This window comes from Ochotona curzoniae, unplaced genomic scaffold (assembly GCF_017591425.1).
Source record: "Ochotona curzoniae isolate NIBS_2020 unplaced genomic scaffold, NIBS_Ocur_1.0 contig_832, whole genome shotgun sequence".
NCBI lineage: Eukaryota > Metazoa > Chordata > Mammalia > Lagomorpha > Ochotonidae > Ochotona > Ochotona curzoniae.
The window spans coordinates 5,735,340-5,760,005 of NW_024466580.1; the positions used below are offsets into that span (position 1 = coordinate 5,735,340).

The 24,666-nt window shown below is 45.4% G+C and overlaps 1 protein-coding gene across 3 annotated transcripts in view; it reads right to left on the reverse strand.

Moving 5' to 3' along the window:
* Positions 1-244: 244 nt before the first annotated feature.
* Positions 245-24,666, reverse strand: part of FLI1 (Fli-1 proto-oncogene, ETS transcription factor) — a 122,158-nt gene continuing 97,736 nt past the window's right edge. For all 3 annotated transcript variants that reach the window (XM_040992676.1, XM_040992677.1, XM_040992675.1), the window contains exons 6-9: positions 8,016-8,081; positions 6,265-6,324; positions 3,516-3,563; positions 245-2,223 (exon numbers count right to left, since the gene is read on the reverse strand). In XM_040992676.1, coding sequence (XP_040848610.1) covers positions 1,694-2,223; positions 3,516-3,563; positions 6,265-6,324; positions 8,016-8,081 — 704 coding nt within the window. In that variant the 3' untranslated portion in view covers positions 245-1,693. The remainder of the gene's footprint in view (positions 2,224-3,515; positions 3,564-6,264; positions 6,325-8,015; positions 8,082-24,666) is intronic.

A 24,666-nucleotide genomic window follows, 5' to 3' on the forward strand; every position in this document is an offset into this window, starting at 1 on the left:
CTGGTTCAGCCCTGGATATTGTAAGCATCTGGGAAGCAAAACATTTCTCTTTGCCTCATTATTGCCTTTCACATAAACAATAAAAATGAGAATAAAATCATCAACAGCTATGAATCACAGTAGTTTCGCACCTTTTGCTGTATTGAAGTATGTGCATTTGAAAAGTTCTTCATAATCCAAGAGGCAAATAGAGACCTTTCCCTGGAGAAACTGAGGGCCAATGAAGAAACAGAGTCCGTGGTTGTGATAGAAGAAGGCACAATTTATTTAGTAAAATTATTTTACAACATAGTCTCCATTGACAGTTGTCAGCTTAGCACTTAATATAGTTAAAAAAGTCATCGGTTACCTGCAAAATTATATATATTTTAATGTCTAAAAATATATTGCATATATAGAGCAGGAAGATCCCTCGTCTCCACAAGGGCAGGTTTGGTTGGCTTTCAGAGCTGTGATGATTGCAGTACTGTTTCGTACAAACATCTCCAAAGCATTTACGAGTGAAATGATTGCCCTCCCTTGCTTGTACAAGCTTGTTAAATAACCAGTGCTTCTTTTCCCAGGAAGTCAGTGACTTGAACGCCCTGTTTTCTTTTCAGCAATAGTCACATTATGCTTTAAAAAAAAAAAAAAGCTATAAAAAGTACAAACAGCCCAAATGTACAGATTGACAAAAGATGTACAAATTACATTTAAAAAAATAACAACGACTGATTTGATAGTAAAATTGCATTTGTGACCGAGGTCAACTCGTTTATTTATTCTTTTTAATTTTTAATTATTTACTTTTAATACTGTGAGATATAGGAAAATAACTCTGCATAATTTATACAGTAAGTTGCCTTTTGATTGGTTGACCCTGGTCGGATGGTCTGACAAACGCACAGCGTTTGCGAATCTGCTTATGTTTAGAAATCCCTGTGACTTTTCCAAGTTCTGGGACCCAATGTCATCATAGAAAAAATAGTTATTTCTCTGTCTTTCAGAAATGTCTGGATTTGTATTAAAAATTCTTAGTTCATATTTTGACTATTTCTAGAGAGTGGTCAGCCGAGAGCATGTTTCCCACTGAGGAGATTTCTGCAATGCTCATGGCTTCTTAAATACACACACAAACACACACACGCACAGGTGTTCTTTCTTTCAATTTCCAGTTGGGTGAAAACTTCACTGGCCTTAGCAACCAATGTTCCAGTTACCGTCCACTGAATTAGATCCCCCTAAAATAAGATTACCAGCTTCTTACCTCCGTTTTCTTAAGTCTCAAACAAGAACATAGTGGGTAAGTTCCCAGCTCTTTATTGTACTGAACCTTACAATGACGAGACCCGTGTGCTGATAAGAAACTGCTTTGGTCATAGAAGTATAATAAAAAGACAACTTTTTTCTCAGAATAATAGTCTAACCATTCCAGTCATCAAACAGTCAACCCATAAGACGAGAGGAGACTGAGAATCCAAACTGGCATACTGGTCCACAGAATCATTCATTTCTTTGTTCAGGTAGAGGAAGCAAAAGTTACTGACTTTTTAAAAATTGCTTTTAAAGAGCAAATACAAAGGTTCCATCCAATAAGAAAGAACATATCCAGTTTCATTTTCTCTTCGAGGTCACATATGTCCTTCGAAGTCCGAATTATCCAGGAAGTGCGAGGGCTGGGGCTTCGGCCAGATGACTCCCAGTGACTAAGCTGCTAGTAGTAGCTGCCTAAGTGTGAAGGCACGTGGGTGTTAGGATGGCGGGGAACGTTGGGACTGGGGTAGATTCCCCCTGTTGGGGAGGTCCAGTATTGTGATGCAGCTCCAAAGAAGCTGGAAGAAGTGACAGGCATGGAGGTTGGGTGAGGAGGGACAAAGTTCACCTTTTGCTGGTGCGCATGGTAGGAAGGCATGTAGGAGATATCAGAGGGGTACTTGTACATGGAAGACTCGGTTGGGTGTGGCTGCAGAGCCTGGGCGATGCCATGGAAGTCAAATTTGTAGGCATACCTCTTGCCATGCACTTTGGTCATAATGTTTTTATCGTAGTAGTATCGGAGGGCCCGGCTCAGCTTGTCGTAATTCATGTTGGGCTTGCTTTTGCGCTCCCCCCAGCGCCTGGCCACCTCATCGGGGTCCGTCATTTTGAACTCCCCGTTGGTCCCCTCCCAGGTGATACAGCTGGCGTTGGCACTGTCAGAGAGGAGCTCCAGGAGGAATTGCCAGAGTTGGATCTGCCCGCTTCCTGCAGGTGGTGAGGCAGACAGGAGGAAAGAGAGCAGCTCAGCCTGGAGAAGTCAGAATCCCCTTCCCTAAACCCCCTGGCTCCTGGCACGTACTGTGTGAACCCCTTTGCTTCCTCTATGCTCAGAATCAACCGATTGCCCTCTTAGCATTTATCAAAACAAAACAAAACTGACATCTAAAATGAGACATACATAGTGACATTTCTATCCACATGTGTCAGGTGGAATAAGCATATCTGCCACTTCAAAACATTGATGGCTTCCTTGTGGTGAGGACATTCGAAATTCTTTCTTCTAGCTATCTTGAAATCTGCGTTCAATTATTCACCATAGTGCTTGTCATGGAGATGATCATCACAAGCAAGCTTAGACGTTAGGAGGATCTGCTGTGAGGCCTGCTATATGCAACCTCGGTAATGAACTTGGTCTTGAGAACTTGGGCAAGCCAGCCCTCTGCACCCCTTTGGGAAAGACTTTGGACTCTGGCTGTCTGCAAAAGTCTAAGTGTCGGTCTAGTCTTCACGAGTCATGAAGCTGCTGAGACATTCCCTGTCAGCAAAGACTGTCACAGCTCAGGAAGAAGGTGCAGCACAGCCTTAGGCCGATAGGACCTGCATGATTCCCTAGGAGGGGTGCTGGTGTTTGGCCATCAGCTCTAGACTCTACGGAGACCTTGCACAGGGAAAGAAAGAAGAGCAACAGGTGGGGGGGGGGGTGGCTTCTCTCTACCTGAATTGGACTAATCAGGCACTTAGGAACCTGTAGGGTAAAAGTGACAGGCACTTCCCTGAGATGAGAGGTGTAGGCCTCCTGGTAGCAAAGGGCCTCCTGACTCACAATCTTATGGGGCATGAGTTAGAAGAACTCAACTGGGAGTTACTTTACTAATGAACTCTTCAAAGACACAGCCAAACCTACTCTATCTGAAACTTTTCCGAGATACACCTCTTGTCAAAGATGGGAGACCCAGCAGCTCTTTTCCAACTAGTTCCTCACTGTGTTTCACAGGAGGAGCTAGCCGAGAACCTGTGGGATTGTTTCCTTTCTTTCTCTCCCCATCTTTCCCTCCTGAAGTTTGTACAATCCCGTGTTTGCATTCCAGAGACTTCCTCAGCTAACTGACATTGCCCACTTGATACCTAGTCCTGGCCTTTGTAGGCTGTACAATTGGGTGTCCACTACTTCAAGAAAAGAAATGCTGCTCACCAGTTGGGTGCCTGAACTTAGAGCAGATATCTCTGCAACCTTACAAAGCTACAGAGCATTCCAGAAGGGAGGGCTTTACACTCACCAGGGTTGGCTAGACGACTGCTGGTAGGACCCAGGATCTGATAGGGATCTAAGGAAACAAAAAAGGAAAATTTGCATCAAGGGTTTATGCTTTTATCTCGATGCTGTGGGAAGAGCTGATTTCATGAAACTCTACTTTTTCATAGACCCAAGACGCCTTACTTAAAGTTATGGTTTCCATCTCATTAACTACAGAAACAGTATGGAATAGTAATGATGTCTGTTTTTCATATCTCAGTTATAAACTTTGTAAATTTCTCAGTCATTACCTAAAATAAAATGACAAAAATGTTTGGGAAAGGACTAGATAATAACTGGTATAGCCTGGGGCTGGTGTTGTGACACAGTGGGTTAATCTGAAACTTCATTTCAGAGAGCTGTTCAAATCCAGCTGCTTTGCTTTCCATCCAGCTTCCTGCTAATGTGCCTGATAGAGCAGTAGAGGATGACCCAAAGGTTGGGTTCTTGCCACCCGTGTGGGAGATCCAGCTGGAGTTAAAAGCTTCTAACTGGACCTGCTGTGGTTTTGTGACCATTTGCAGAGTGAGGCAGTAGATAGAAGATTTCCCTTTAATTTTGAACTTTTGTCTCTGGTTCTATCTATGTCACTCTGCCTTTCAAATAAAATAAAAATGGGTCTTTAAAAAGTAATTGGTCAGCCAATAAGTTGAAGGATAGCTTATTAATGGGTTTAAAGACAGACTTATGACCATAGGTCTTTAATAGTTCTATATAATACTAACATCACAAATCTCTGTTTTTCTGATGTAGCATAAAAAATCCCACATGCCTGGAAACCAAGCAGCCTGAGTTCCAGCCCCGACTGTGGTGTAAACTAAATAATTATTGGAGAAAGTCTGGTACCAGCTTTCTCATCTGAGAAATGATTGGGTTGAACTACTGGATTCCTCAGTTCCTTTCTAGTGCAATGCTCTGTGATTTTAAGCTTGGAAATGTTAAGGCTAACCAGAATTTATAGTTTAGCTATAAAATCACTATTCTTAAGAAGTCCGTTTGCTTAAAATGTACATGATTATTTAGTGTAAAATATGTCATGGCAATATTGGCTTAGGTGAGGCTTGTCTGCATCTTTGCCATGGAGGGAATTGTAGAAGAGACCTGAATTTCATATGGCCAATGCTTTGCATAATTTTGCTGTTTTTTACAATTATGATTTTTTAAATCACTATGATTTTCAGGCTTTTACTTGGAGCCATGAATGAAGAGTCCTTAAGACCGTTTATTCACCTCTTTTTCATCTATACTCTTAATGCCACAGTTAGATGACTCTGGGCAGGTGATGTCTGCTTTTGCAGTTATTGAGGTTATTAGCAAAAACTCCACATCTGACTGAGTTTTACCACCAAAAAATGTTTTCTTGACCTTCCTGTGTGATTTTCTGCAGGTGGAAACGAAGAACAATGCCCAGCCCAAAGCAGATGCCTTGTTCTGAGCCTAATCTGAATTGCATCTTTATCGAGCACAGAGTAAAGCTGGAGCTTGGGCTCCTGCACCACAACCTTGCTTAGGTTCATGAAGAACCTTTGCCTACAGTGGACAGGGAACTTCCCCAGGGAGCGAACTCCACAGAGGGAGCTGGAGTAAGACTTCAGAGAGGGGAGCTTTGGTTCAGATGGTGGGATTGAGCTCCACTAGGCAGTAAATACCTGGTTATTTAATTTTTTTGGAATTTAAAGAGTGTCAGCCAGACAGAAGAGCTGTCATCTGCTGGTTTATGTCCCAGATATCCACTGCAATTGGGGTTTGCAAAGGCAGGGTTCTCAAATCTAGGTCTTCCACATGTGTGGGAGGAACCCAGGTCCAGTGTCTACTGAGCTAGGACTGAGAGACAGAAGCTCGGAGTTGGGCTGCATTAAACCCAGTGTCTACCCTGTGAACTTCCCAGCCTTGCAGCAGAGGTGAGGCAGGTCCAGGCCGGGACTGCTGCACAGGCCTGCTAGACCAAGAACTCACTCAATTCTGCTCCAACAGCAAAGATTTCTAGGTCCACCACAAAACCCTTCTGTCTCAAGGGTTAAGCAGTTGCATCATGGGGTGAGGGTCATTTCCAAAGACATGTTGATGATTTAAAGGTTGGAGAGAATTTGGTTGCTGCTCCAGCACTCTCCTAAACCAGCTGTGTGGCTTCTGGCAAATCACTTCATCTCTCTGCCCCTCAGCTTCTTTCTTTTACAAAGTGAGGCACTGGAACATTTAAGATCTAAGATCTTTCACCTTTGATATTTAATATATATCCATCTAATTTTCAGTACCTATCAATTCATTCACAGATCTGCTACAGAGATAAATAGAAATAGAAACTCTCTGAAAAAAAAAAAAAGATGGGGCAGATACCATATTAGCCTCTGGATGCATGTCCCAGCTGCACTGTGGCTGATCCACTCCTCTGTTTATGTACCAGGGAAGGTGGCAGAAGATGCCAAAGTGCTTGGGCCCCTGCAATCCATGTGGGAGACCAAGATGGAATTTTGGTTCCTGGTTTCAGCCTGGCCCATTCTCAGCTGTTGTGGCTATTTGGGGAGTGAACCAGTAAATGGAAGATTCGTTCTTCCTCTCTGTCTACCCATTCCTCTATCATTCTACCTTTTGAATAAATAATTGAAACAAATCTTTAGAGAAAGGAAAGAGAGGTAATATATGCAAAGCAGTGTAAATCCCCCATAGTTGACCATGTGGACTCAACAGCTGCAGCAGAAGCAAAGGAGAGATGGTGTATCCTGGTCAGGTACCTGGTTGGGGCCGTTGCTCGGCATTCTTGCTCATCGTCTGTGCTCCTCCGAGGGGAGGACCTGGAACAAGAAGACAAGGAGTACAGTGAGTATACAGACAAAGAAACATCTGTCAAAGGCCCTCCGGAGGATGACAAATGCTTCTGCATTCATTCTCTCATCCACTTCCCGCTGACTCATTTATTCCTTTTATTTCATAAACACTTTTGTAGAATCTACTATGTACTAGCTCTAGGCTGGGGCTTCAGTAATGTGCAGGAAGATTTCTTGGTCAAACTGACACTTTAATGGAGAAACAATGATAAACAGATTTTTAAAAAGTAAACTAAGAGTCTAGCCTGACTGCTGGATTTCGTTTTTACGTTGGACTTTTACAGAGGCCCTTAAGGAGAAGGTGACATCTAAGTGAAGATCACCTGCTCCTCCTGAGTCTGTTTCCTGAGTTCCCCTTCATGATGTCTGCACCATTTGCACTTTAGAAGTGTGCTGTTTTTCACGTGTTTGCAGGCTTGGTCTTATCTTTTCAACACACTCCACATGTGAGACTGGTAGCGACTTGGTTGTCTCAGGAATTGGAATCCATTGTTGGATGTTTGATACAGTGATGAAGACATCACTTGGGAGACCCACATTCCATATTGCAGGGCGTGGGTTCAAGTCCTGACTCTCTCCCCAATTTCAGCTTCCTGCTAATGTGCACACTGTGAGACATCCATGACGTTTCAAAGAGTTATGTTCCTTGTCATCCACATGGAGACCTAGACTGAGTTCCCAATTCCCACCTTTAGGCTGATTCAGACCTTGCCACTTCAGGTAAATTGTCTCTCAAAATCCTTTTTTTAATTATTCACATGTTTCTTCTTACCTATTTAGAAGCACTTTCTGCCACACATCCCACATGCCGTGGGCCTACAATCCTCACTGCCAGACATGCAGGTCTTCTCTGCCTATCCTTCCAGAGCTAACGCAAATGGCAGCAATGCACAAACCCTCTGCTGATAGTTCCAGATGAAGGATGCTGTGTGTGCCCAGTTTCTGTCCCTTGAGTAAGGAATCAGCCCGTGCCTGACTCATCTATGCAAGTCTCTCACTGCCAAGCTCTGTGTGCAGAGTAAACAAATAATACATATAATTGAAATGGGTCTGGGTTGATGTTTGGATGTTAATTTGCAATCCCAGACTCATGCTTGGAAGCATTCTCTTTACCACTCATTCATATGCTTGGCATCCTACTTCCCAGAGGCAACAACACTGATATATTCTGGTTGAGGAAGCTCTTCGAGTCACCCCCTTTCCTTTCTCTCTCAATGCTCTCTCTCATACTGGGTAGACTTCTTGATTGGTTCTGACCTCTATCACTTCCCTGTCAGGTTCTCCTACCACCTCATTCTTTCTTGAAATGAACACAGGGACAAGGGTATCATCAAGCTTTGACAATTATAGGAGCCATGTCATAGCCATTTACCCAAACCTAGTGTCCTTGAATATAGAATTTCATCTCCCAAATCCCTCATACTTCAAGGGCACTAACACCGAGTGCAGTGAAACTCAACTCAGAGGTCTAAAAGGAAATCCTCTATTGTCTTCCAGGGAGTGGCTGTCAAGGACAAGCCCCTCAACAGCAATCCATTTTGCTGTCTACTCAAAAAGCCTGGAGGCAGATGCTCATTCTATCTTCCTCTACACCCTGATTTGCATCCTATCCTCATAAAAAATGCTTTCTTCCCAAAGAATGGTATGGCATTACTTACTTTTGTTGATGCCAGAATTCATGTTATTGCCCCATCCTCCTCTCCTGACTGGGTCGTAAGAAGGATCTGATGGATAACAACAAACAGAGGTGTGTTAGCCTTGCATGTTTTTCAGACAGCCTGAATGAAGATGATGTCTCGGTGACTGGGAGAAATTCAATCTATTCATTTTGAAATGCTACTAATTCCCAAAGTATACACTCCCATTGGAGTTGAGGATGGGACAGTGGAGAGAACTGAACATTCTGACTTTGAGAAGGTTTCAGTCTTTTTCAAAAGCCAAAGTCAGGAAAAAAAAAACCCTGGATTTGAAGTCAGGAACTTGGCAGGACTTCTGGCATTGATGCCATTAGGTGTGACGCCTCAGGTGAACCCTAAAAAAATCTACATGACTTATTCACAGCATGGCATTATGGAATGATCACATCAGGTGCTATGTATCTTCTGAGAAATAGTAACGCAAGGTTATAAAGAAAATACTTGTGTGAAAAATTGCTTATGTAGCTCTGAAGAAATGGAGGATGTCTGGATGGAAGTTCTGATGGGAGGATTTGCACCCTGGGCCATGGACAGCAGGCTCCTCCATCCCACGCTATGCGCTGTGATCCTCAGAGGGGTGATCACACTCCAGGTTGTGTCGGGTCTCTCAGGTTTTCCTGTGGCTGGAGAGTTGCCTGGCCCTGATGGCCACAGAGCAGGGAATTAGTCCCAAGGCATGGCTGGGCAAAGGGCAGGAGCAAGAAATGCATGGAGGGGAAGCTGCTTCCCACCTGCAAGAGACCAAGCTTTGCTGCTAGGATGCCTTGGAGTGCATGTGATCCCAAACTCTACCTTGAACGGACCCACATGCTTCCGCAGCCATGCTCAGCAATTGCCTAACTAACGGACTAGGACCTTCCCTTACGTGCTTGTGCCTGCTCTGAGTCTCGGAGAGACACTGAACAGGAATAGCAGAAGGATTTAAGGATACAGAATTATGACTTTCAAAGTCTTTCTACGAACAACAAAGAAACCATAAAAACCATCCTAACAAATGGAGCACAAACCTCATCAAACAGCATCCTGATGGGCTGAAACACAAACCATCCCCTTCGGGCCTGTCGGAGCCTCACAAACAAATTAGAAGAAGGCCTGGGGAGAAGGTGGACTCATCCCGTGGCCTCATTGTTTCTGGCTCACAATAACCCAAAGACAGGGACCGTTTTCTTGTGGAAAAATCCACGTGCAGATGCACATTCCTCGTGGCTCTGGAAAAGCCAGTTCAGTTTTTAAATTACAGTCTTTAGCCTTGGCATGAAAAGCAAAACAGAATGGGAGGCAGGAGGGCGGAGAATCTGGGGGTGGGGGGAGGGGGATGCAGGACCGGGAAGGGGACAAAAAGGAGAGATGTAGTTCAACCTCTCTAAGTAGTCTGGTTTTATTTTTCCTTGACTATTTCTTTTCCTTTCAGAAGTCCTCCTGTAGATAGATTCTTCTGCTTGCTTCAAAGCTATCCAAGCAAACATGGAAGACCACCTTGTTTACAAGCTTGAAATGGGGTAGCAGGCACCGATGGGCACTTTCAGAGAGGGATGCGGGGTATATGCCAGGCTGGAGCAAGCACCTGGAAGTTGTCAGAAAGTTTTCTCTGAATAGAAGCAGCCTGCAAGTGAAACCTCAAAGCTCCATTTATCCGGGACAAATTTTTACAATGCATTGTGTGTTTTGGTTTCCAAAGGGTTCATGGAAAAAGGATGTTATGAAAAATCTATGCATGGGCTTCAATTCTTTTATTTTTGTGTGTATACCCAAATACACATATTGTTAAATTTCCTTTCTCCATGGACTTTGTGAAGGGTCTCCACAGACAGGGTGTGAAGTAACAGGTTTCCCCTCTTTGCATTTAGATATGAGATCACTAAGATTGTGAGGAAATATGGTCTTATGTCCAAGGCCATGTTGAAGGCAGCTAGACAAGTTTCACGGCCTTGGTGACACTCGCAGGGGAGACCAAGGGAGGCTTTGAGTCTCTGGTGGCACCAGGTAACAAGGCCTGGTGGAGAATGAGCTCACTGAGTGCCTGGTAACAGAGGTCATTCTTGCACAAACATAGCACAGGATGGAATCAAGACCAACAAGCTCAAGCGAAAGAAAAAGAAAATTGCTCAGTTCCTGAAATCAGTGTGTGTGTTACCTGAAGCCTGATTTGACATCATTCTTAGAGCACTGATAAAGCGTGTCTCCCATCCATCATTCTGCTCAGTCATTGCTCCACGGAGGACTTCAGGGGGCCTGTGCATTGCATGAGCGGCTTTCAGCATGATCACGTTTTTTCCCATTGTCTACCCTGGCCTTCATTACCATTGTCTTCTTCCTATTTCTTTCTCATTTAACTGTAGCTCCAGGGATAGCGCACACTTGTGAAAGTTACAGAACACAGGAAAGAGAATTCCTTTTTCCCACAGAGAGAGGGACCCCTGGGCTTTCCTGTCACTCTCAGGGACCAGTCAGGGTTTGATGACTTGAAGTGGCCTGCTCAGGGAAAGTGATAGCCCCACCTTTTCCGCATTGCCTCAGGGCCTGCAGTGGAATGTAGAGCTTTATCCTGACATACTACAAGGCCCCTGTCAGGCCAAACCGTTGGCTGGGAGGACTTCCTTGAGAAGTCCCCACTAATCTGTAGGTGTGAAAGGAAGTGACAGAATCAGGGAGGCCACCCAGCAATCAGTCTGAACTGTGTGCTCACTGTGAAGTTAATAGAGTAATAAACAGCAATGGGCCATGCTGGCATTCTCGGCTGGCATGGGGGGCAGTGGATGGAGTCACACAGCAGCAACCACAAGCATCCCTCTTCTGTGCTTTGAAATTCCCATCTATTCTCAGAGAAAATCCTACCACTGGCACTGGAATTCATGAACAACAGCCTGGGCTCCTTCACGATGAAGCTCAACAAATGCATGTTAGAGGTACTGGGCTTCCCTGGGCTATGGACTCAACATAAGAGCCAAGTGAAAGTCAAGTGTGAAGATGGATGAGATCAAGACTAAGAGCCCAAGTGTGGCATTCTCAGAGGGCTGCAGAATCAGGGTAGCCTGGCCGAAGGTGCCTGGCAGCAAACTGGCTTCCACAAATGTCAGCAATAAGCAGAACAACCGGCGTCCTTATCATATACCTAAAAAACATTCAGACCCAGAAACATGGGGGCCAGTCCAGCATGTACACATTTTCTCCCTCCTCCCCTCCTCTCCATCCTTCTGACTGTGCTCTACTTCTTAGTCTTACTAATGGCCTAAGCTAATCAACAGTTCATTCATTCATGTGCACTGTTTAAGGTCTGGTTTCCCACCAGAACACCAGATGTGCAAGGGCAGAGATCTAGGTCATGATTTCGGATTTGTTCTAAGTCACGAGAGCAGTGTCCGGTGTGAAGCAAGCATCAATCATTGTTCGAGGAATGAGTGGTTCAACCAGCCCAGCATTTTCTTTCTTGCTAAAGGTACAACAATGCCTCTCCTTGTCCTTTTTATCACCAGTTGAAGTGAATCCAGAGATCCTGCACTAACTCTTCCCCCTTTGAATGGAGCCTCCAGTGGAGTGAAGCCTGGAGTTAAAAAGCATGACCATATAGACCCTGAGTACCCTGGAGAACAAATCAGCCACTAGGGGACCTCAAAAAGGGTTTGGAAATGGAATTAAAAGATATGTTTGTCTTGCTGCAAAAAGAGTTTGAAATCCATGCATAGCTTTTTTTATAGTACACATTTTTTTCAGGAACTTTTGGACGACCCTTCCCATGAATGGGTCTAATACTTTTTGGCACTCAAATAAGCCTATCTTTTAATTCCATCTCCACAAGCTTTGTTAAAGTACCCCCCATATTTTCAGGACAGAGGTTAAAAAATTCTCTCTTTGGGGGTAGTCAAGGACTGAATACCACTCCCTGAAGTGGCCCACATTCTCTATCATTTTAACCGAGGTCATTGTGGCAATGAGTATTTATTTATTTTCCTACTAAAAGTCAGGCAAGAGGAATTTTAGCAGCATGATCAGGTCTAGTCTCAGACATATAAATAGAAATATGTCTATAACCAATGTGGTAAAACTGCACCAGGAGCTAACCCAGTGCTCCTATTCAAACAGAACACTCTCCCTTGAGGAGCCTGACGCTTACTGGCTCAGCTTCTCAGCCCTGCAGGAAAAGACAAGCTCCAGGTAACAGTTGGGGTGCTGTGTGCAGAAACTGTAGCCTCTGGGCTGAGCGCATGAGTCTCAGAAGGTGGCTGATGGTTCTGTCCTCAGGCATCACAGCCTGAGCTGACAAACTCACTTTTGACTTGCGTGGAGGCTGATGCTCCTGGCTCTCCAGTGCAGCAGATGACAAGTCTCCCTGTGATTTCTTTCGCAGAAGAGTCACCCGAGAGCTTTGCCTTGGGTTTCTTGCTTCAGGCAGTACAGAGATTGGCTTTTGCCAAAGCAAAGAAGCCTGAGCCTTGTTGTGGACAATCATGGCATTGGCAGCTATTGTGGAGAACTCAGCCTCACATATGTGACGGCCTAAACAGTATCTCCATTATGCAATGCTCCGTGTGGCTGAATCTGACACTAACCAGCCTTTTGGCTTCCAAGGGAGCCTCCCAGGGTAGGGAAATGTGAGCGTGGAGAAGTTATCCTGCAAAGTCCCTGTTGGAAAGGGAAAGCTTTCTCTGGACCTGACCTTGGACACACAGGCGCGTACCAGCGCTCACTCAGCTTGCAAGTAAAGCTTCAGACTGATTCTAGACATAGGGCCAGAGGCTCAGCAAAGAGATCCCTGTCTGCTTCGCTGTCTCCCACTGGTTGTGTGAGGCCCAGACCAGCCAACATGCGGCTCTCCATGTTGTCATGACCTCACCCGGAGGCTAACGACGCGGTGACATCGGCACACAAAAGCCTCTCTCTTCGTCCCCTACGACACTTGGTCTCTCTCTCTCGATGACTTGGTGGAAAAAAGACAAATTTTTTTCCTGAAACCTCTCCTTGCATTTCTGGTGGCTGCTGAGAAGGCTGGCAGAACGCACCCTGTTTATCCCCAGGAAGCCCAGTTGCTGAATGTGGACCTTTCACAGCCGAGCGGACGCTTGGGTCACCAGCCCCAGACCTCTTTTCTGGAAGGAGTAAGGAATCCTAGGACAGAAGCTCACAGGAGTGAGGGCCCCAGATCTCATATCCTTGACTTCTAAGAACAAGTCAGGCTCCATCCTCTAAGCAGGTGAGAGCCATGTTGGCCTTGGAGGCCTGTAGGACTGGCTACAGCTTGAATCACACTAGCCTAGAAGATGCTCTGAAAGCCCTCTTGTTTCTTAGTCCTCCTGTCATCCACAGGGCCTCCTCCCAGAGGGGAAACAGGTTCTGCTGGCCATGTGTCCCACTCAGATTGCTTCCCTCTAAGGTTTCTGTCATGCTGTGCCCTCATCTGCATACACATGCTGGGCCTCATGAACTCCCTCTTTGCTACCATCTCTGTGTCACCCTTGCTCTTGGTTCTACCAGGGGGCATGTGAGCCATGATTCCCTCTTGCCTGGAATCGCCAAGAAACTGTACTAGAAGCAAGTATAGCTTGCGCAGGATTTAAGACCCTTAATGAACCTTGAGGTTATCTTTAGGGTTGCAATATGACATGGCATTTGGGATCACATAGCCCTGCCGTCTACTCAGTCTCTCTGAACCTTATACTAATGCTTCTTCAAAAAGCATTGGCAAGGGCAAGTGTTGTGGCATAATAGATTAACCATTGCCTGTGCTTAGTTCTTTTGCATCCCACTACAGCTTGTGCTTGAACCACACTACAGCTGCTCCATTTCCAACCCATCTCTCTGTTAATGTGTCTAAGAAAGCAGCAGAAGTTGGCCCAAGTCTTTGGCCTCTGCATCCACATTTGAGACACAAAAGAAGCTTCTGGCTCCTTGTTTTGGCATGACCCTGCCCCTGCCATGGCGGCTATTTGGAGAGTGAGTCAGTAAGTGAAATATTCTACCTCTCTCCCCTTCTCCATAACTCTGCCTTTCAAATAACTCTTTAATAAACAAGCATTATTAACAAATGATTTAGCAGATTGCTAGGAGTATCAAATAAACATTGGATAAATGGAAATTTTAAAAAGTTGCCTACTTATTCAGGGTTGGGTGTATCTTGATAATGTCTAATTTGGTAAAATGAGTTTTAGATCTCACAAAGCAAGGGCTTGAACAGGAAAAGGAGCCAAGAAGACAGGTGTTAGCTGCAGGTACAGTCCTGGGGTACAGAACTCCATGTTCTCTGGCAGTTTTCTTCCCCACTGACCCCCTCCTGGCTGGCCCTAAAGCTCAAGGCTGAGGCCTCAGCTCACTTCCACTCGCTCTCCGGTGGCCACGTGGACTTTGATCTGCTGGCATCTTATGTCCCTGAGAGCCACAGAGGAACTTCACCATCACTAAGACCTCCACAGGAGGGAAACAACCACAGCTTTCCCCAAACTTGGAAGCTATCAAAACACACACACACACACACACACGAGAGCACGCGCACACACACATGCACACACACACATCCTGGATCAGATTTCCTTTACTCAAGGATCTTGTCCTAGAATCCAAACACAACCCGCCCTGCTGTGTGGAGTATAATGGAGACACTGTTTAAGATATTATATGTGCAAGAGAGAAAAAAAAAAGCCAGACAAGCAAAATACTTGAAAGAAATGAATTTCTTTTTCAAATATGAAAACCATGCAGTTAAGTGGCACACTCGCCAGGAATGGCCTTGCCACAGTCACGCAAGGCTCACTGCTTTCTTTCGTTGTTCTGTAGACTCCATGTCTAAATGACGCAGATGTCTAAAGGATCTATTTATTTTGATAAAGCCTCAAAGTGGGAGTTTTGAGCCAGCCTTATGTGGAAAAGCAATTCATACTGACTAGATTAATTGGGTATTTGCCAAAATTCCCCTTCACATTGACCCTCATGGATGCAACTAAATTGCATATTTCTTGGGTTAAGTCTGCCTTTGGTTTAAAAGGATTCCAGGTAGGAAAAAGAAAACATAACAGTTCACTTAGGTAACCAGCCTTGAGGAGAAATGCGAGGCGGTCTTTTCTCCATGCCCTCTACTCTGTGGAGAGCCCTGGGCTCACCCTCTTGTGTTGTAATGTTTCCAGGGTGGTAGCCTTCTCTGTCTGGGCCAGCCTATGCCTACCTAACAATTCAGTATTTACATTCTTTGCTTGCAAAGTTCTACAGGGCTCACTGGTGTGCTGCTCTTTGTGTACTTCCATTGACTTGTCAGTCGTCTCGTGGAGTTCATTGAATTTCTTTCCCTTGCTAGAATGTAATCTTTTAGAAGTGAAGCACTGTAGCCTAATCACCTTTGCTTCTCCCCCCCCGCAAAACTGATTCTCGACCTCTTCTCCCAGCAACACCTGTTGACTGGATTTAATTGGTATTTTATATCTTGCAATGTAGTCATTCATTCAACAAAATTTTATGGACTGTCCACCATTGAGCTAGACACATTTATGTGTTGTAAATACGATCATAGCCGGATAAACACTCTTTCTCTGTGAGGCTTACATTCAAAAGACATAGTGAACTACACTGTACGTTACATAATGATGAATGTTGGGGAGGGAGGAAGGCAGTGCTGCAGGGGGAGGGCTCCGCTGGAAACACAAACTTGTAGAGTTTTCTGCAACTCCATGGTGTTCTCTTGAAAAGTGACCAAATCACGAAATAGTGCTCTCACAGCTTGCAGGGCAAGTTAGTTCCTTTGGATTAGTTCTTTATCTAGTGAGAATTGCTTTATCTTGAAATATAGAAAAGGTAGCTAAACAAACAAGCAACTTGAAAGGGTCACTTTAACGTTGGAATAAGAAATACTGAAAGGTGGGACAAAGCTCCAGTCAGAAAGAGGCAACTGGGGAGGAATGTTGTGGTGCAGTGGGCTCAGCGGCCACTCGGGCTGCCTGTGTCCCCTATTAGAGTGCCCAGGATTGAAGCTTCCTAGCCAGCTTCCTTCCAATGTGTGCTTGGGAAGCCTCAGATGATGGCTGAAATGCCTAGGTCCCTGCCACCCATGTGGGAACTCCAAATGGAATTCTTGGCTCTATGGCTCCGGCCTGACCTAGCGCCAGCTGTTGCAGACGCTTGGAGGGGGATACAGCAGATGGAATCTCTCTTGGTCTTTCAAATACATAATTAAGCAAATAAACTGTTTAAAAAAGCCAACCAATGGTTGCCTATTTAGAGTGAATCTATGATCTTAGACTTGGATTGATTTAGGATTGACACATTCCAGTCAAGAAATTTAAAATCCGAATGCTTGCTATGACTCGCATATTGCCTGTAGAAAAGGGCAAACTTGGAGTTACACAGGGAGAGGTGGACAGGGGAGCTCATTTTGAAGAAAAGCCTTGCAGGTGAACACAATATCCTCGGCTCCCGAGCCCTGCATCCGTACAGTGGTTAAGAGAAAAGGAACCAACCAGTTTCTGGTAGGCAGCCTGTGGCCTCCTCACACCGCAGAGGCTCCCTTGCGGACTTGAAGGGACCCCCAGCATTATCCGAGCCAGACATGCAAATCAACACAGACCTGGAAGCCCAAAGCTGCAGTGACAGCATTAGGTGGCCTTGTAAGAATTTTAATAGACATTGAAAATATGACTCATAGCATCAAAACTGCCTTTCTCTAACTCTTCTGGGACTCGGGGAAGCACTGACAATTATTTTGCTGGCAGGCCAAAGGTTTTTTTTTTTTTTTTTTTTAAGATCAAAGACTTTTTAAAATTGTATCATGAGTACTGTTCATCTCATTGGAACAGTGATCTATAAATTGTATCAAGCATGGCACTGTCAGTGTTGTGGTTAAAGACTTCAAGACTTCCATGGAACAAGATTCCATAATTTCTCTTTAATCTATTCCAAACAGGGAAATAGCTCACTGCAAAGAACTGTGGATTGGAGGCTGGGAGGTGCTGGGTTACCTCCTGGCTCTGCCAGCAGTGGGTGGTATGAGCTTAGGCAAGTGACTTAATGTCTCTGAATCTCAGTCTGTAACAGGTAGACATGAGAGGAAAATTATTCCTAAGTTTAAGAGTCTGGAAAAGTAAGCAATGCGTTTAACCCTCACTGGAATCATTAGACAATAAATGAGATCATGTGTGTGTGAAAATGTTTTCTATACTCTAGAGGATCCTACAGACTCATAACCGTAAATCTTCAGAAGTTTAAAAAGGTAGTCATTCTTGTGTCAACCAAAGCTACTTTCTTCTCGTTCTTTCTTTAGTGGAGTAGAAGGACTGAATAAATAGATTGACAAAAACTAGATTTTTCTTCCTGGTGGATCCATTGGCTGTCAAGGGCATGGACGGACCAAACAGTTACAGGGCTTGGAGAGGGGCTGTAGTGTTTTTGTTTTTTTGTTTTTTTCTTTTTTAGATTTATTTTATTTTTTTTTAAAGATTTATTTTTATTATTTTTTCATTGGAAAGGCAGATATACAGAGAGGAGAGACAGAGAGGAAGATCTTCCGTCCGATGATTCACTCCCCAAGTGAGCGCAACGGGCCGATACTATGCCGATCCGAAGCCAGGAGCCTCTTCCGGGTCTCCCACGCAGGTGCAGGGTCCCAAAGCTTTGGGCCGTCCTCGACTGCTTTCCCAGGCCACAGGCAGGGAGCTGGAAGGGAAGCGGGGCTGCCGGGATTAGAACTGGCGCCCATATGGGATCCCGGGTGTGCAAGGCGAGGACCTTTTAACCACTTGCGCCACCGCGCCGGGCCCAGATTTATTTTATTTTTATTGCAAAGTCAGATATACAGAGAGATGCAAAGACAGAGAGGAAGTTCTTCCTTCCAAGGATTTACTCCCCAAAGCTCAGAAACAAACAGGGTAATCACCAATTAGATTCCTAGATAGCTTGAGAGAGTGTTGGGATTTAGAGACTGTAGTCCTTGGGAGTAAGGTGAAGTATTTTGGGGCAGGCAAGTCTTGGGACGGGCTCTGAGGGTGTGCTGGATCTTGACAGATAAAGGGACTGTTGGTGTTAACTGTCTTCTCCCCAGAGGAAGCATGTTAAGCTTCTTAGTCTCTGCCTGTTTGTACAGACAGATCAGGAGACCAGGGAGGAAAAAGCCTTCTCGGCTGCTGGTGACTGTCATTGGCCTCAGCATTGCTTCCTCTAGGGCTTTCTCTCTCTCCCGCAGGGCTATTTCGTGAGCAAGATGCTCTTTTATGACCCCAGAGGCTCTCTGCATAGAGAGAGAGCTGTCACATCCATTCAAAGAGCTTGGGGAAAGTTCTCAGGGTAGAATAACAATGATGCTACTGATACCTGACCTTCCCAGAAGGATGCCCCCATATCCACCCACCTCCATCAGCCAGGAGGAAGGCTTCTCTGTCTCTCTCTTGTCAGAGACACAGGCAGAAAGACAGAGATAGGGGGATAGTGATGAATGAGAAGAGACTAAACAAGCTTCCTTTAAATATGGCAAAGGATCCTTGCTCTCCAAAAAAATCTCTTGTCGAGAAGTTTTCAAATCAATACATTAGGCAAAACAGATGCATATGGAATGCCCTGGGTTGAGATAGCCACTAGTGGCTATCCAAAACACTTGTGGATCCGTTTTTTTCTTCTCTGAAACAGCCATCAGGGGTCACTTTCAGTTTCTGGATTAGACCACAAGCCATGATGACATGGTGGGGCTACACAGGAGGCTGCTTTCAGTTTGAATGCAATTCTGCTCTCTGCAGTTAGGGCTGGTGGGAGGGGGTTGAATATCCAAGTCATAGTGAAATTGGGCGGGGTGGGCAAAGCTGAAACAGTCACAGTACCGGGTGTGGAGATGAATTTGGAAGATGAGGCCCAGTGGCCCATACATGAAGCGTGAGTGGCCTCTGAGAAGCGAGTATAGATGTGTACTACAATCTGCTCAGTGACAAGTCCCAGGGATGCCTCCCAGTAGAAGAGGTGCAGGCAGTCAAGAGTGCCTGAGCCCAAGGGAGGGTGGCTCAGGAGGACAGGTGGCTCCACACTACATCCCCACAGCCTGGTGCCGTGCCCTTGCCTTAGAGACATGCTCAGCATCATCGTTCTCTATTAAAACGCAGTAGGGATGGTGCCTTCCTTGGTGCCACCATGAATATGCAGAGCGGGTCTTTCCTTTCACATGTGGCAGGGGGGTGGGGGGATGGTCCTGTGAGGTATGGGCCACGGCCGTGCTTAACAAGGGCAGGGAGGCCAGCATAGGAAAGCAGGAGCAGCCAGGCACAGTACTGAGTGCTTGGGGCTAACCTGGCTCAAAGAAGAAAAGCAATGGCTGTGTGATGGCAGAAGGGAAGCTGGTGCCAAGTGAGGGAGCTGGGCGGTTTTTCCAGCAAGGTGTTGGAACTCAGTAGTGGGGACATGGGAGGCAGGGGGCATTTTGGAACCAGTGGGAAGAGCTCATTCCGAGCACAGGAAGGCTCAGCTTTGGCCTTCTTCCCTGTGCTTCACCTACCACCTGCAACTGGTAGACTTCGGAGTGGCTGGAACATCCTAGAAAATGTCTTTAAGATGATTCTTGGGGCTGGTGCTGTGGTCCCAGCTGCTCTACCTCCAGCTCCCTGCTAATGCATCTTAGAAAGTAGCAGAAGATGACCCACGCCATCTTCAGAAAGGAGGGCCAGTAACTTCTGTAACTGGCTCCAGATCAGCACAGTTCCAACCAGTGAGGCTGCTCAGGAAATGAATCAGCAGATGGAAGATCTCTCTCTCTCTCTCTGACACACACACACACACACCCCTTCTTTCTGTAATTGTCTTTCAAATAAATAAATCAATTTTTTTAAAAAAAGATTATTCTCTCATGGTTCTGAGACCTTTTCCTTTCAAAATGTTCCCTGATTTATTTATTTGAGAGGACATACACAAACAGGTAAAGAGACCTCCCATTAAATAATGTCTTTCCCCCAAATGCCTGCAACAGCCAGGGCTGGACCAGGAAGAGGTCAGGCTCTCAAGTATGTGGCAGGTACCCAAGGACATAAGTTACCAGCTCATGCCTCTTCAGGGTGGGTGTTAGCAAGGAGCTGGAAGCTGGAGTAGAGCTGGGACTTGGCCCAGGCACTCCCATATGGGTTGCGGATATCCCAACATGGCATCCTCACCACCAGGCGAAGTGCTTGCCTTCTGACGGCCTTTCTTTCTCCTGCCAGAGAACCATAGTTCATGGGAACTGGAATCACAAGACAAGCTTATTTTTACCCAACGAGTTTTGAGATCCCTGTCTTGTGTTTGTCATACTCATTTTTCACAAACATCCTGAAGTGCCCCTGTGCACTGCTCATGGGGATAACGGGCCGCTTTTCTGCAATCTGAGGGAAATTTCACAGCTCCACTTACTGAATCACCAGTCCTCATGTTTAAGATTAAAACTTGTACCAGCAATGTTGGGGTACACTTAAATAAGAGACTGATGCAATTATAATTCCTTATGAAGGATTATACCACTATAGTCAAATGGGGAAAATCTGTCGGGGGGGTGTGGGAGTTTGGGGGGAAGTCCCAATCTATATGAAATTGTAACACATAATTCAAAATAAAAAGAAAGAATTTTTAAAAAGCAATTGCAATGCTTATTGACCATGCTGTTTCATAAAATCTTTCCTTCCCAAACTACTTCTTTTTTCCCTTGTCCTTTGTAGTGCCATATGAAACACAGGAGGAAAGGAAGGGCCCACACAGTAGCACATCAGGCTAATCCTCCATCCCGAGGCATGGTCATCCCATGTATGTCAGTGCATGTCCTGACAGCTTCACTTCTGATCCCGTTCCCTGCTTACGATCTGGGGAAAGCAGGGGAGAATGACACAAGTACTTTGGACCTTTCACCCATGTGAGAGACCAGGAAGAAGCTCCTGGCTGCCAGCTTCGGATCTGCTCAGCTATGGTCATCGTGGTTGTTTGGGAAATGAACCACTGGATGGAAAACCTCTCCTCTTTCTCTCTGTAAAATCTGCCTTTCAGATTAAAAAGGAATCTTTCTCAAAAACGTGGAAAGTCTGAGAGTCATTGTCCGGGATTCCCCCAGTGGGTCTGGCTCTTCCCTCAGTTTCCACAGGCAACATCCTCGAACCACACTGCAAGGCCATGAGGGCAGCCTATTGGTCCAGCAAGTGGACCAATGTGCAGAGGGGACTGACTGCCATCATGGGGTTGAAGTTCACTCCCTGGAAGCCCTGTTGTTAGCTCAGGGATAGAGCTGATCAGAGCTGCAGAGGAATTGCTGGTGGTATAGGGAGCAGAGATTTAGGGAAAGGCACCTGAAACTTGAGGTGAAAAGTCGAGGGGTCACACCATACCAGGCACTCAACGGGAGTGAAGAGAGGGTCCACCTGCCAGAGTGGAGTGTGGTGAATTCTGGGCTTAAGCAGAATGTGGAGTAGTGGTGTGAGTCATTTGGCTTGTCATTTTCATGCAGGCATCCACCCCAAAATTTCTAGTTCCAGGACACCCCAAGTCTTACAAGATCAAAAGCACCATGGTCTGCCTTCTGATCCAAGTTTCCTAGAATCTAGATTTAGGGTGTGGGTAGTGAAATGTGGGCGGAAAGGTCTACTGAGGCAGAGGGAGAATGGAGAAATTTCCAAACTGAGTATCGAGAGAAATTCAACAGGAATGTGTTCACATCTGAAAAACAGAGCTGATAGTCAGACCCTGAATGGGCAAAGCTGTCATACCTCTGAACTCTGGCGACAGTTTTAGAATGCACACCTTAGTCACCCCTCAGTTGCCTTCCAACAGGAGCCTGCTGGAAGGCTGGGTGTGTGTTTCCCAATGCTTCACAGTATGACATCCAAGTTCACAGCACTCACCCAGTGTGGCCTGGCTCCCAGGCTCAAGCAGTGCCCCCTAGAGCTCTATATGCTCATCCGTAGCTGAGCTGCTGTTCCAGCAACCTCTACTGTGCAGGAGGCTGCTGGCTCCTGCCTCGCTGTACATGATGGGGAGCAGCTGGGTTCCCTCCACACTGAAGGGCAATGGGATGCATTTCTTTAAAACCATCAGTCAGTTAATCACCAGTCAACACAGAGGCTCAAGAGAATGATTTATCATTGGGTGTTGTTTTTGTTTGTGTATGTCTCCAAGGAATTCTCAAAGGAATAAAACACACACACACACACACACAACACCTCACCCCTCCTCTGATGGGATAGACCGCCTCTAATGAAGCAAAGGCATACTATTAAATTCATTTGCCTCATTATCCTGGAACAAATTTACACTTGTCTTGGGAAACAGGCTAACTGTTTCCAATAATTTAGAGAAAGTGTGTCTTCGTCGCAGTGTAACCCACACGTGTGCAATAACAGAGCATGCAGCACACCCACAGAAAGAAATAACAGTTCTTTTACTTAGAGAAAGGAAGGATAATGGTTACTTAGAAAGTGTCCCAGACAAGCTGTCAAATTGAATTCAGAGAGCTGGAGTTTGACTCCGGGACAGGGCTGGCTGGCTAAATTCCCTTGGGGCTGGGGTTTCCTGCCTGCTACAGCTCAGAGACAAGGATTCTTTGTTTCCAACTCCTTCACTCTCTCTCTCACTCTCTCTCTCTCTCTCTGTCCCCCCCCACCACCACCACCTCTTTCTCTCTCTCTCTCTCTCTCTCTCTCTCTCTAATCTCTCTGGTGAAAAAGAAATGCAACTCTCCAAAGAGGGTCAGATAGAAAGCAGACAAAACATCAGCTGTGGAATTTCAAAGGAAAACAATTTTTAAAAAATAAAATGGAGAGCCTAAGCTACTGTCTACCCTCGAACCATAAATCTTGTGTTGGGACCTCAGAAACAGCATGCAAAGCCATCCGGCAATTTTTTTTTTCTAAGAATGGACCAGGGGTATTTCATCATAAAGAGAAAACATGTAATGACACAGGCTCTTCTTAACAGTCTCTCTGGGGAGGGGGAGGGTGTCTCAATGCCCTCACATTTCAAGTACATGTTCGTTGGCTCAGAGAGAGTCCGTGCAGCCACGCAACCTGCTCCATAAGAGATGTTATTGACTCCCTATAAATAACAACGATTACCTCACTGTATTACCAGCCTTTTCCTTTGGGTGCACGTGTTCCAGACCAGCCCCCACAGCGGCTGCTACATGAGGCAGCACAGTCCGAGCTCGCAGCTCACCCACCCTTGCACACATGCACATGAAAGCACATGTAGGACGACCCCAAAGGCCCACACTCCAGAAGCCTTGCCTCGCATGGCCCTCATTCACTGACAGTGCAGAGGGTGCACAGCTAGGAGCCAAGATCCCCTGCTCACTTGCAACAGATCTTCCATCCACACACAACCTCATGGGCATCTTTTACACCATGGAAAATGTCAAAGACACAAGGAAGCTGAGAAAAGAGTCCTCTGGACTCTAAACCTATCACTTTGTGCTAATAGCCAGGCACTCACAAGCAATCTTAGCTTAGTCCACCCATTCCATTACGTTCTAATGACTGCACTGATCCCTGGCTCCCTACTCCTAGCAGGAGTGAAGTGTCCCACTTGCAGGACCTGCCCAAGATGCACACCCAAGACATACACAGAGGTCATGGTTGCTCCCACAGGGACTCACCTGCTCCCATCCTCAACACTGGATGTGGGAACTGCCCCCAGATCTGCACACTGGTTTCTTTGGTACCCATTCCCTTCACATTTATCAATATCCACTGCTGGACCCTCAGAGCATGCCCCACATTGGGGACCTGGGATGGGTGGGAGGCTGGGTAGGGCTTCTCCCTTTTTCTTTCCATTTACCCCAGATTAAAAAAAAATAACAATAATAATAATGTGGAAACAAAGGTCTTACCCACTTTCCTGTGGCCCTTGACCCTTTGTGCCCTAATCAACTATGTAAAGATCGTCAAAATAAAATAGAGTCCCCCTCAAAAAATCTAAATATCCTTGTCTGCAACTGACTGAAAATACTGATTTCACACCTTACTCATCCAATTAAATAAGTCATTCTGTTAAATTGCTAACTCATTATCAAGTCAGTAAAAAAAAAGTAGGCAACATTAAAAAAAATACATCTACTGCTGACTCTGTGTTGCTAGAAACTTCTATCTCTCACTCTGACCCCTAAAATCAAATCATGAAGGATTGGGGGAGGTATCACCCCTATTCTAGGACACAGACTGTCTTATCTGTCAACTGGCTGGCTGGCTAGCTGGATTGAGGTCTCAGCTTGGAGTTTCACACAGAGTAGCTTCTTAGTAAGTCAAGGAACAGAGGAATGCGTGAAGGGCGTGTATCAATGAATGCCGTGGATTGCAGAAGTAGCATTGAATGCTACAATATCTATCGCTTCTCGGCCTTTTGGCTAAGGTGTGAATGTCTACAACATTTAGCAATTAATGTGTCTCAATGCATTTGTCTTCACTTGGTGTGACCTCGATGGATCCACACTTTCTCAGGACTCAGACCTCAAACCTCCTGTTTTAGAGGAGAGATTCAGCATGTATATACAACTTTAACATTTTTGTCTCTGATTGTCCATGGAGATTGTCCATGGAGAAAGTCTGTGTCTTCATGTTTAATTAAAGACAGTTTCACATTCTTCCTAAAACCTCATTGGTGTATCTCCCTAACATGTGTTTAACTACTCTTTGGTATCATTTATGATATATTGTTCCCT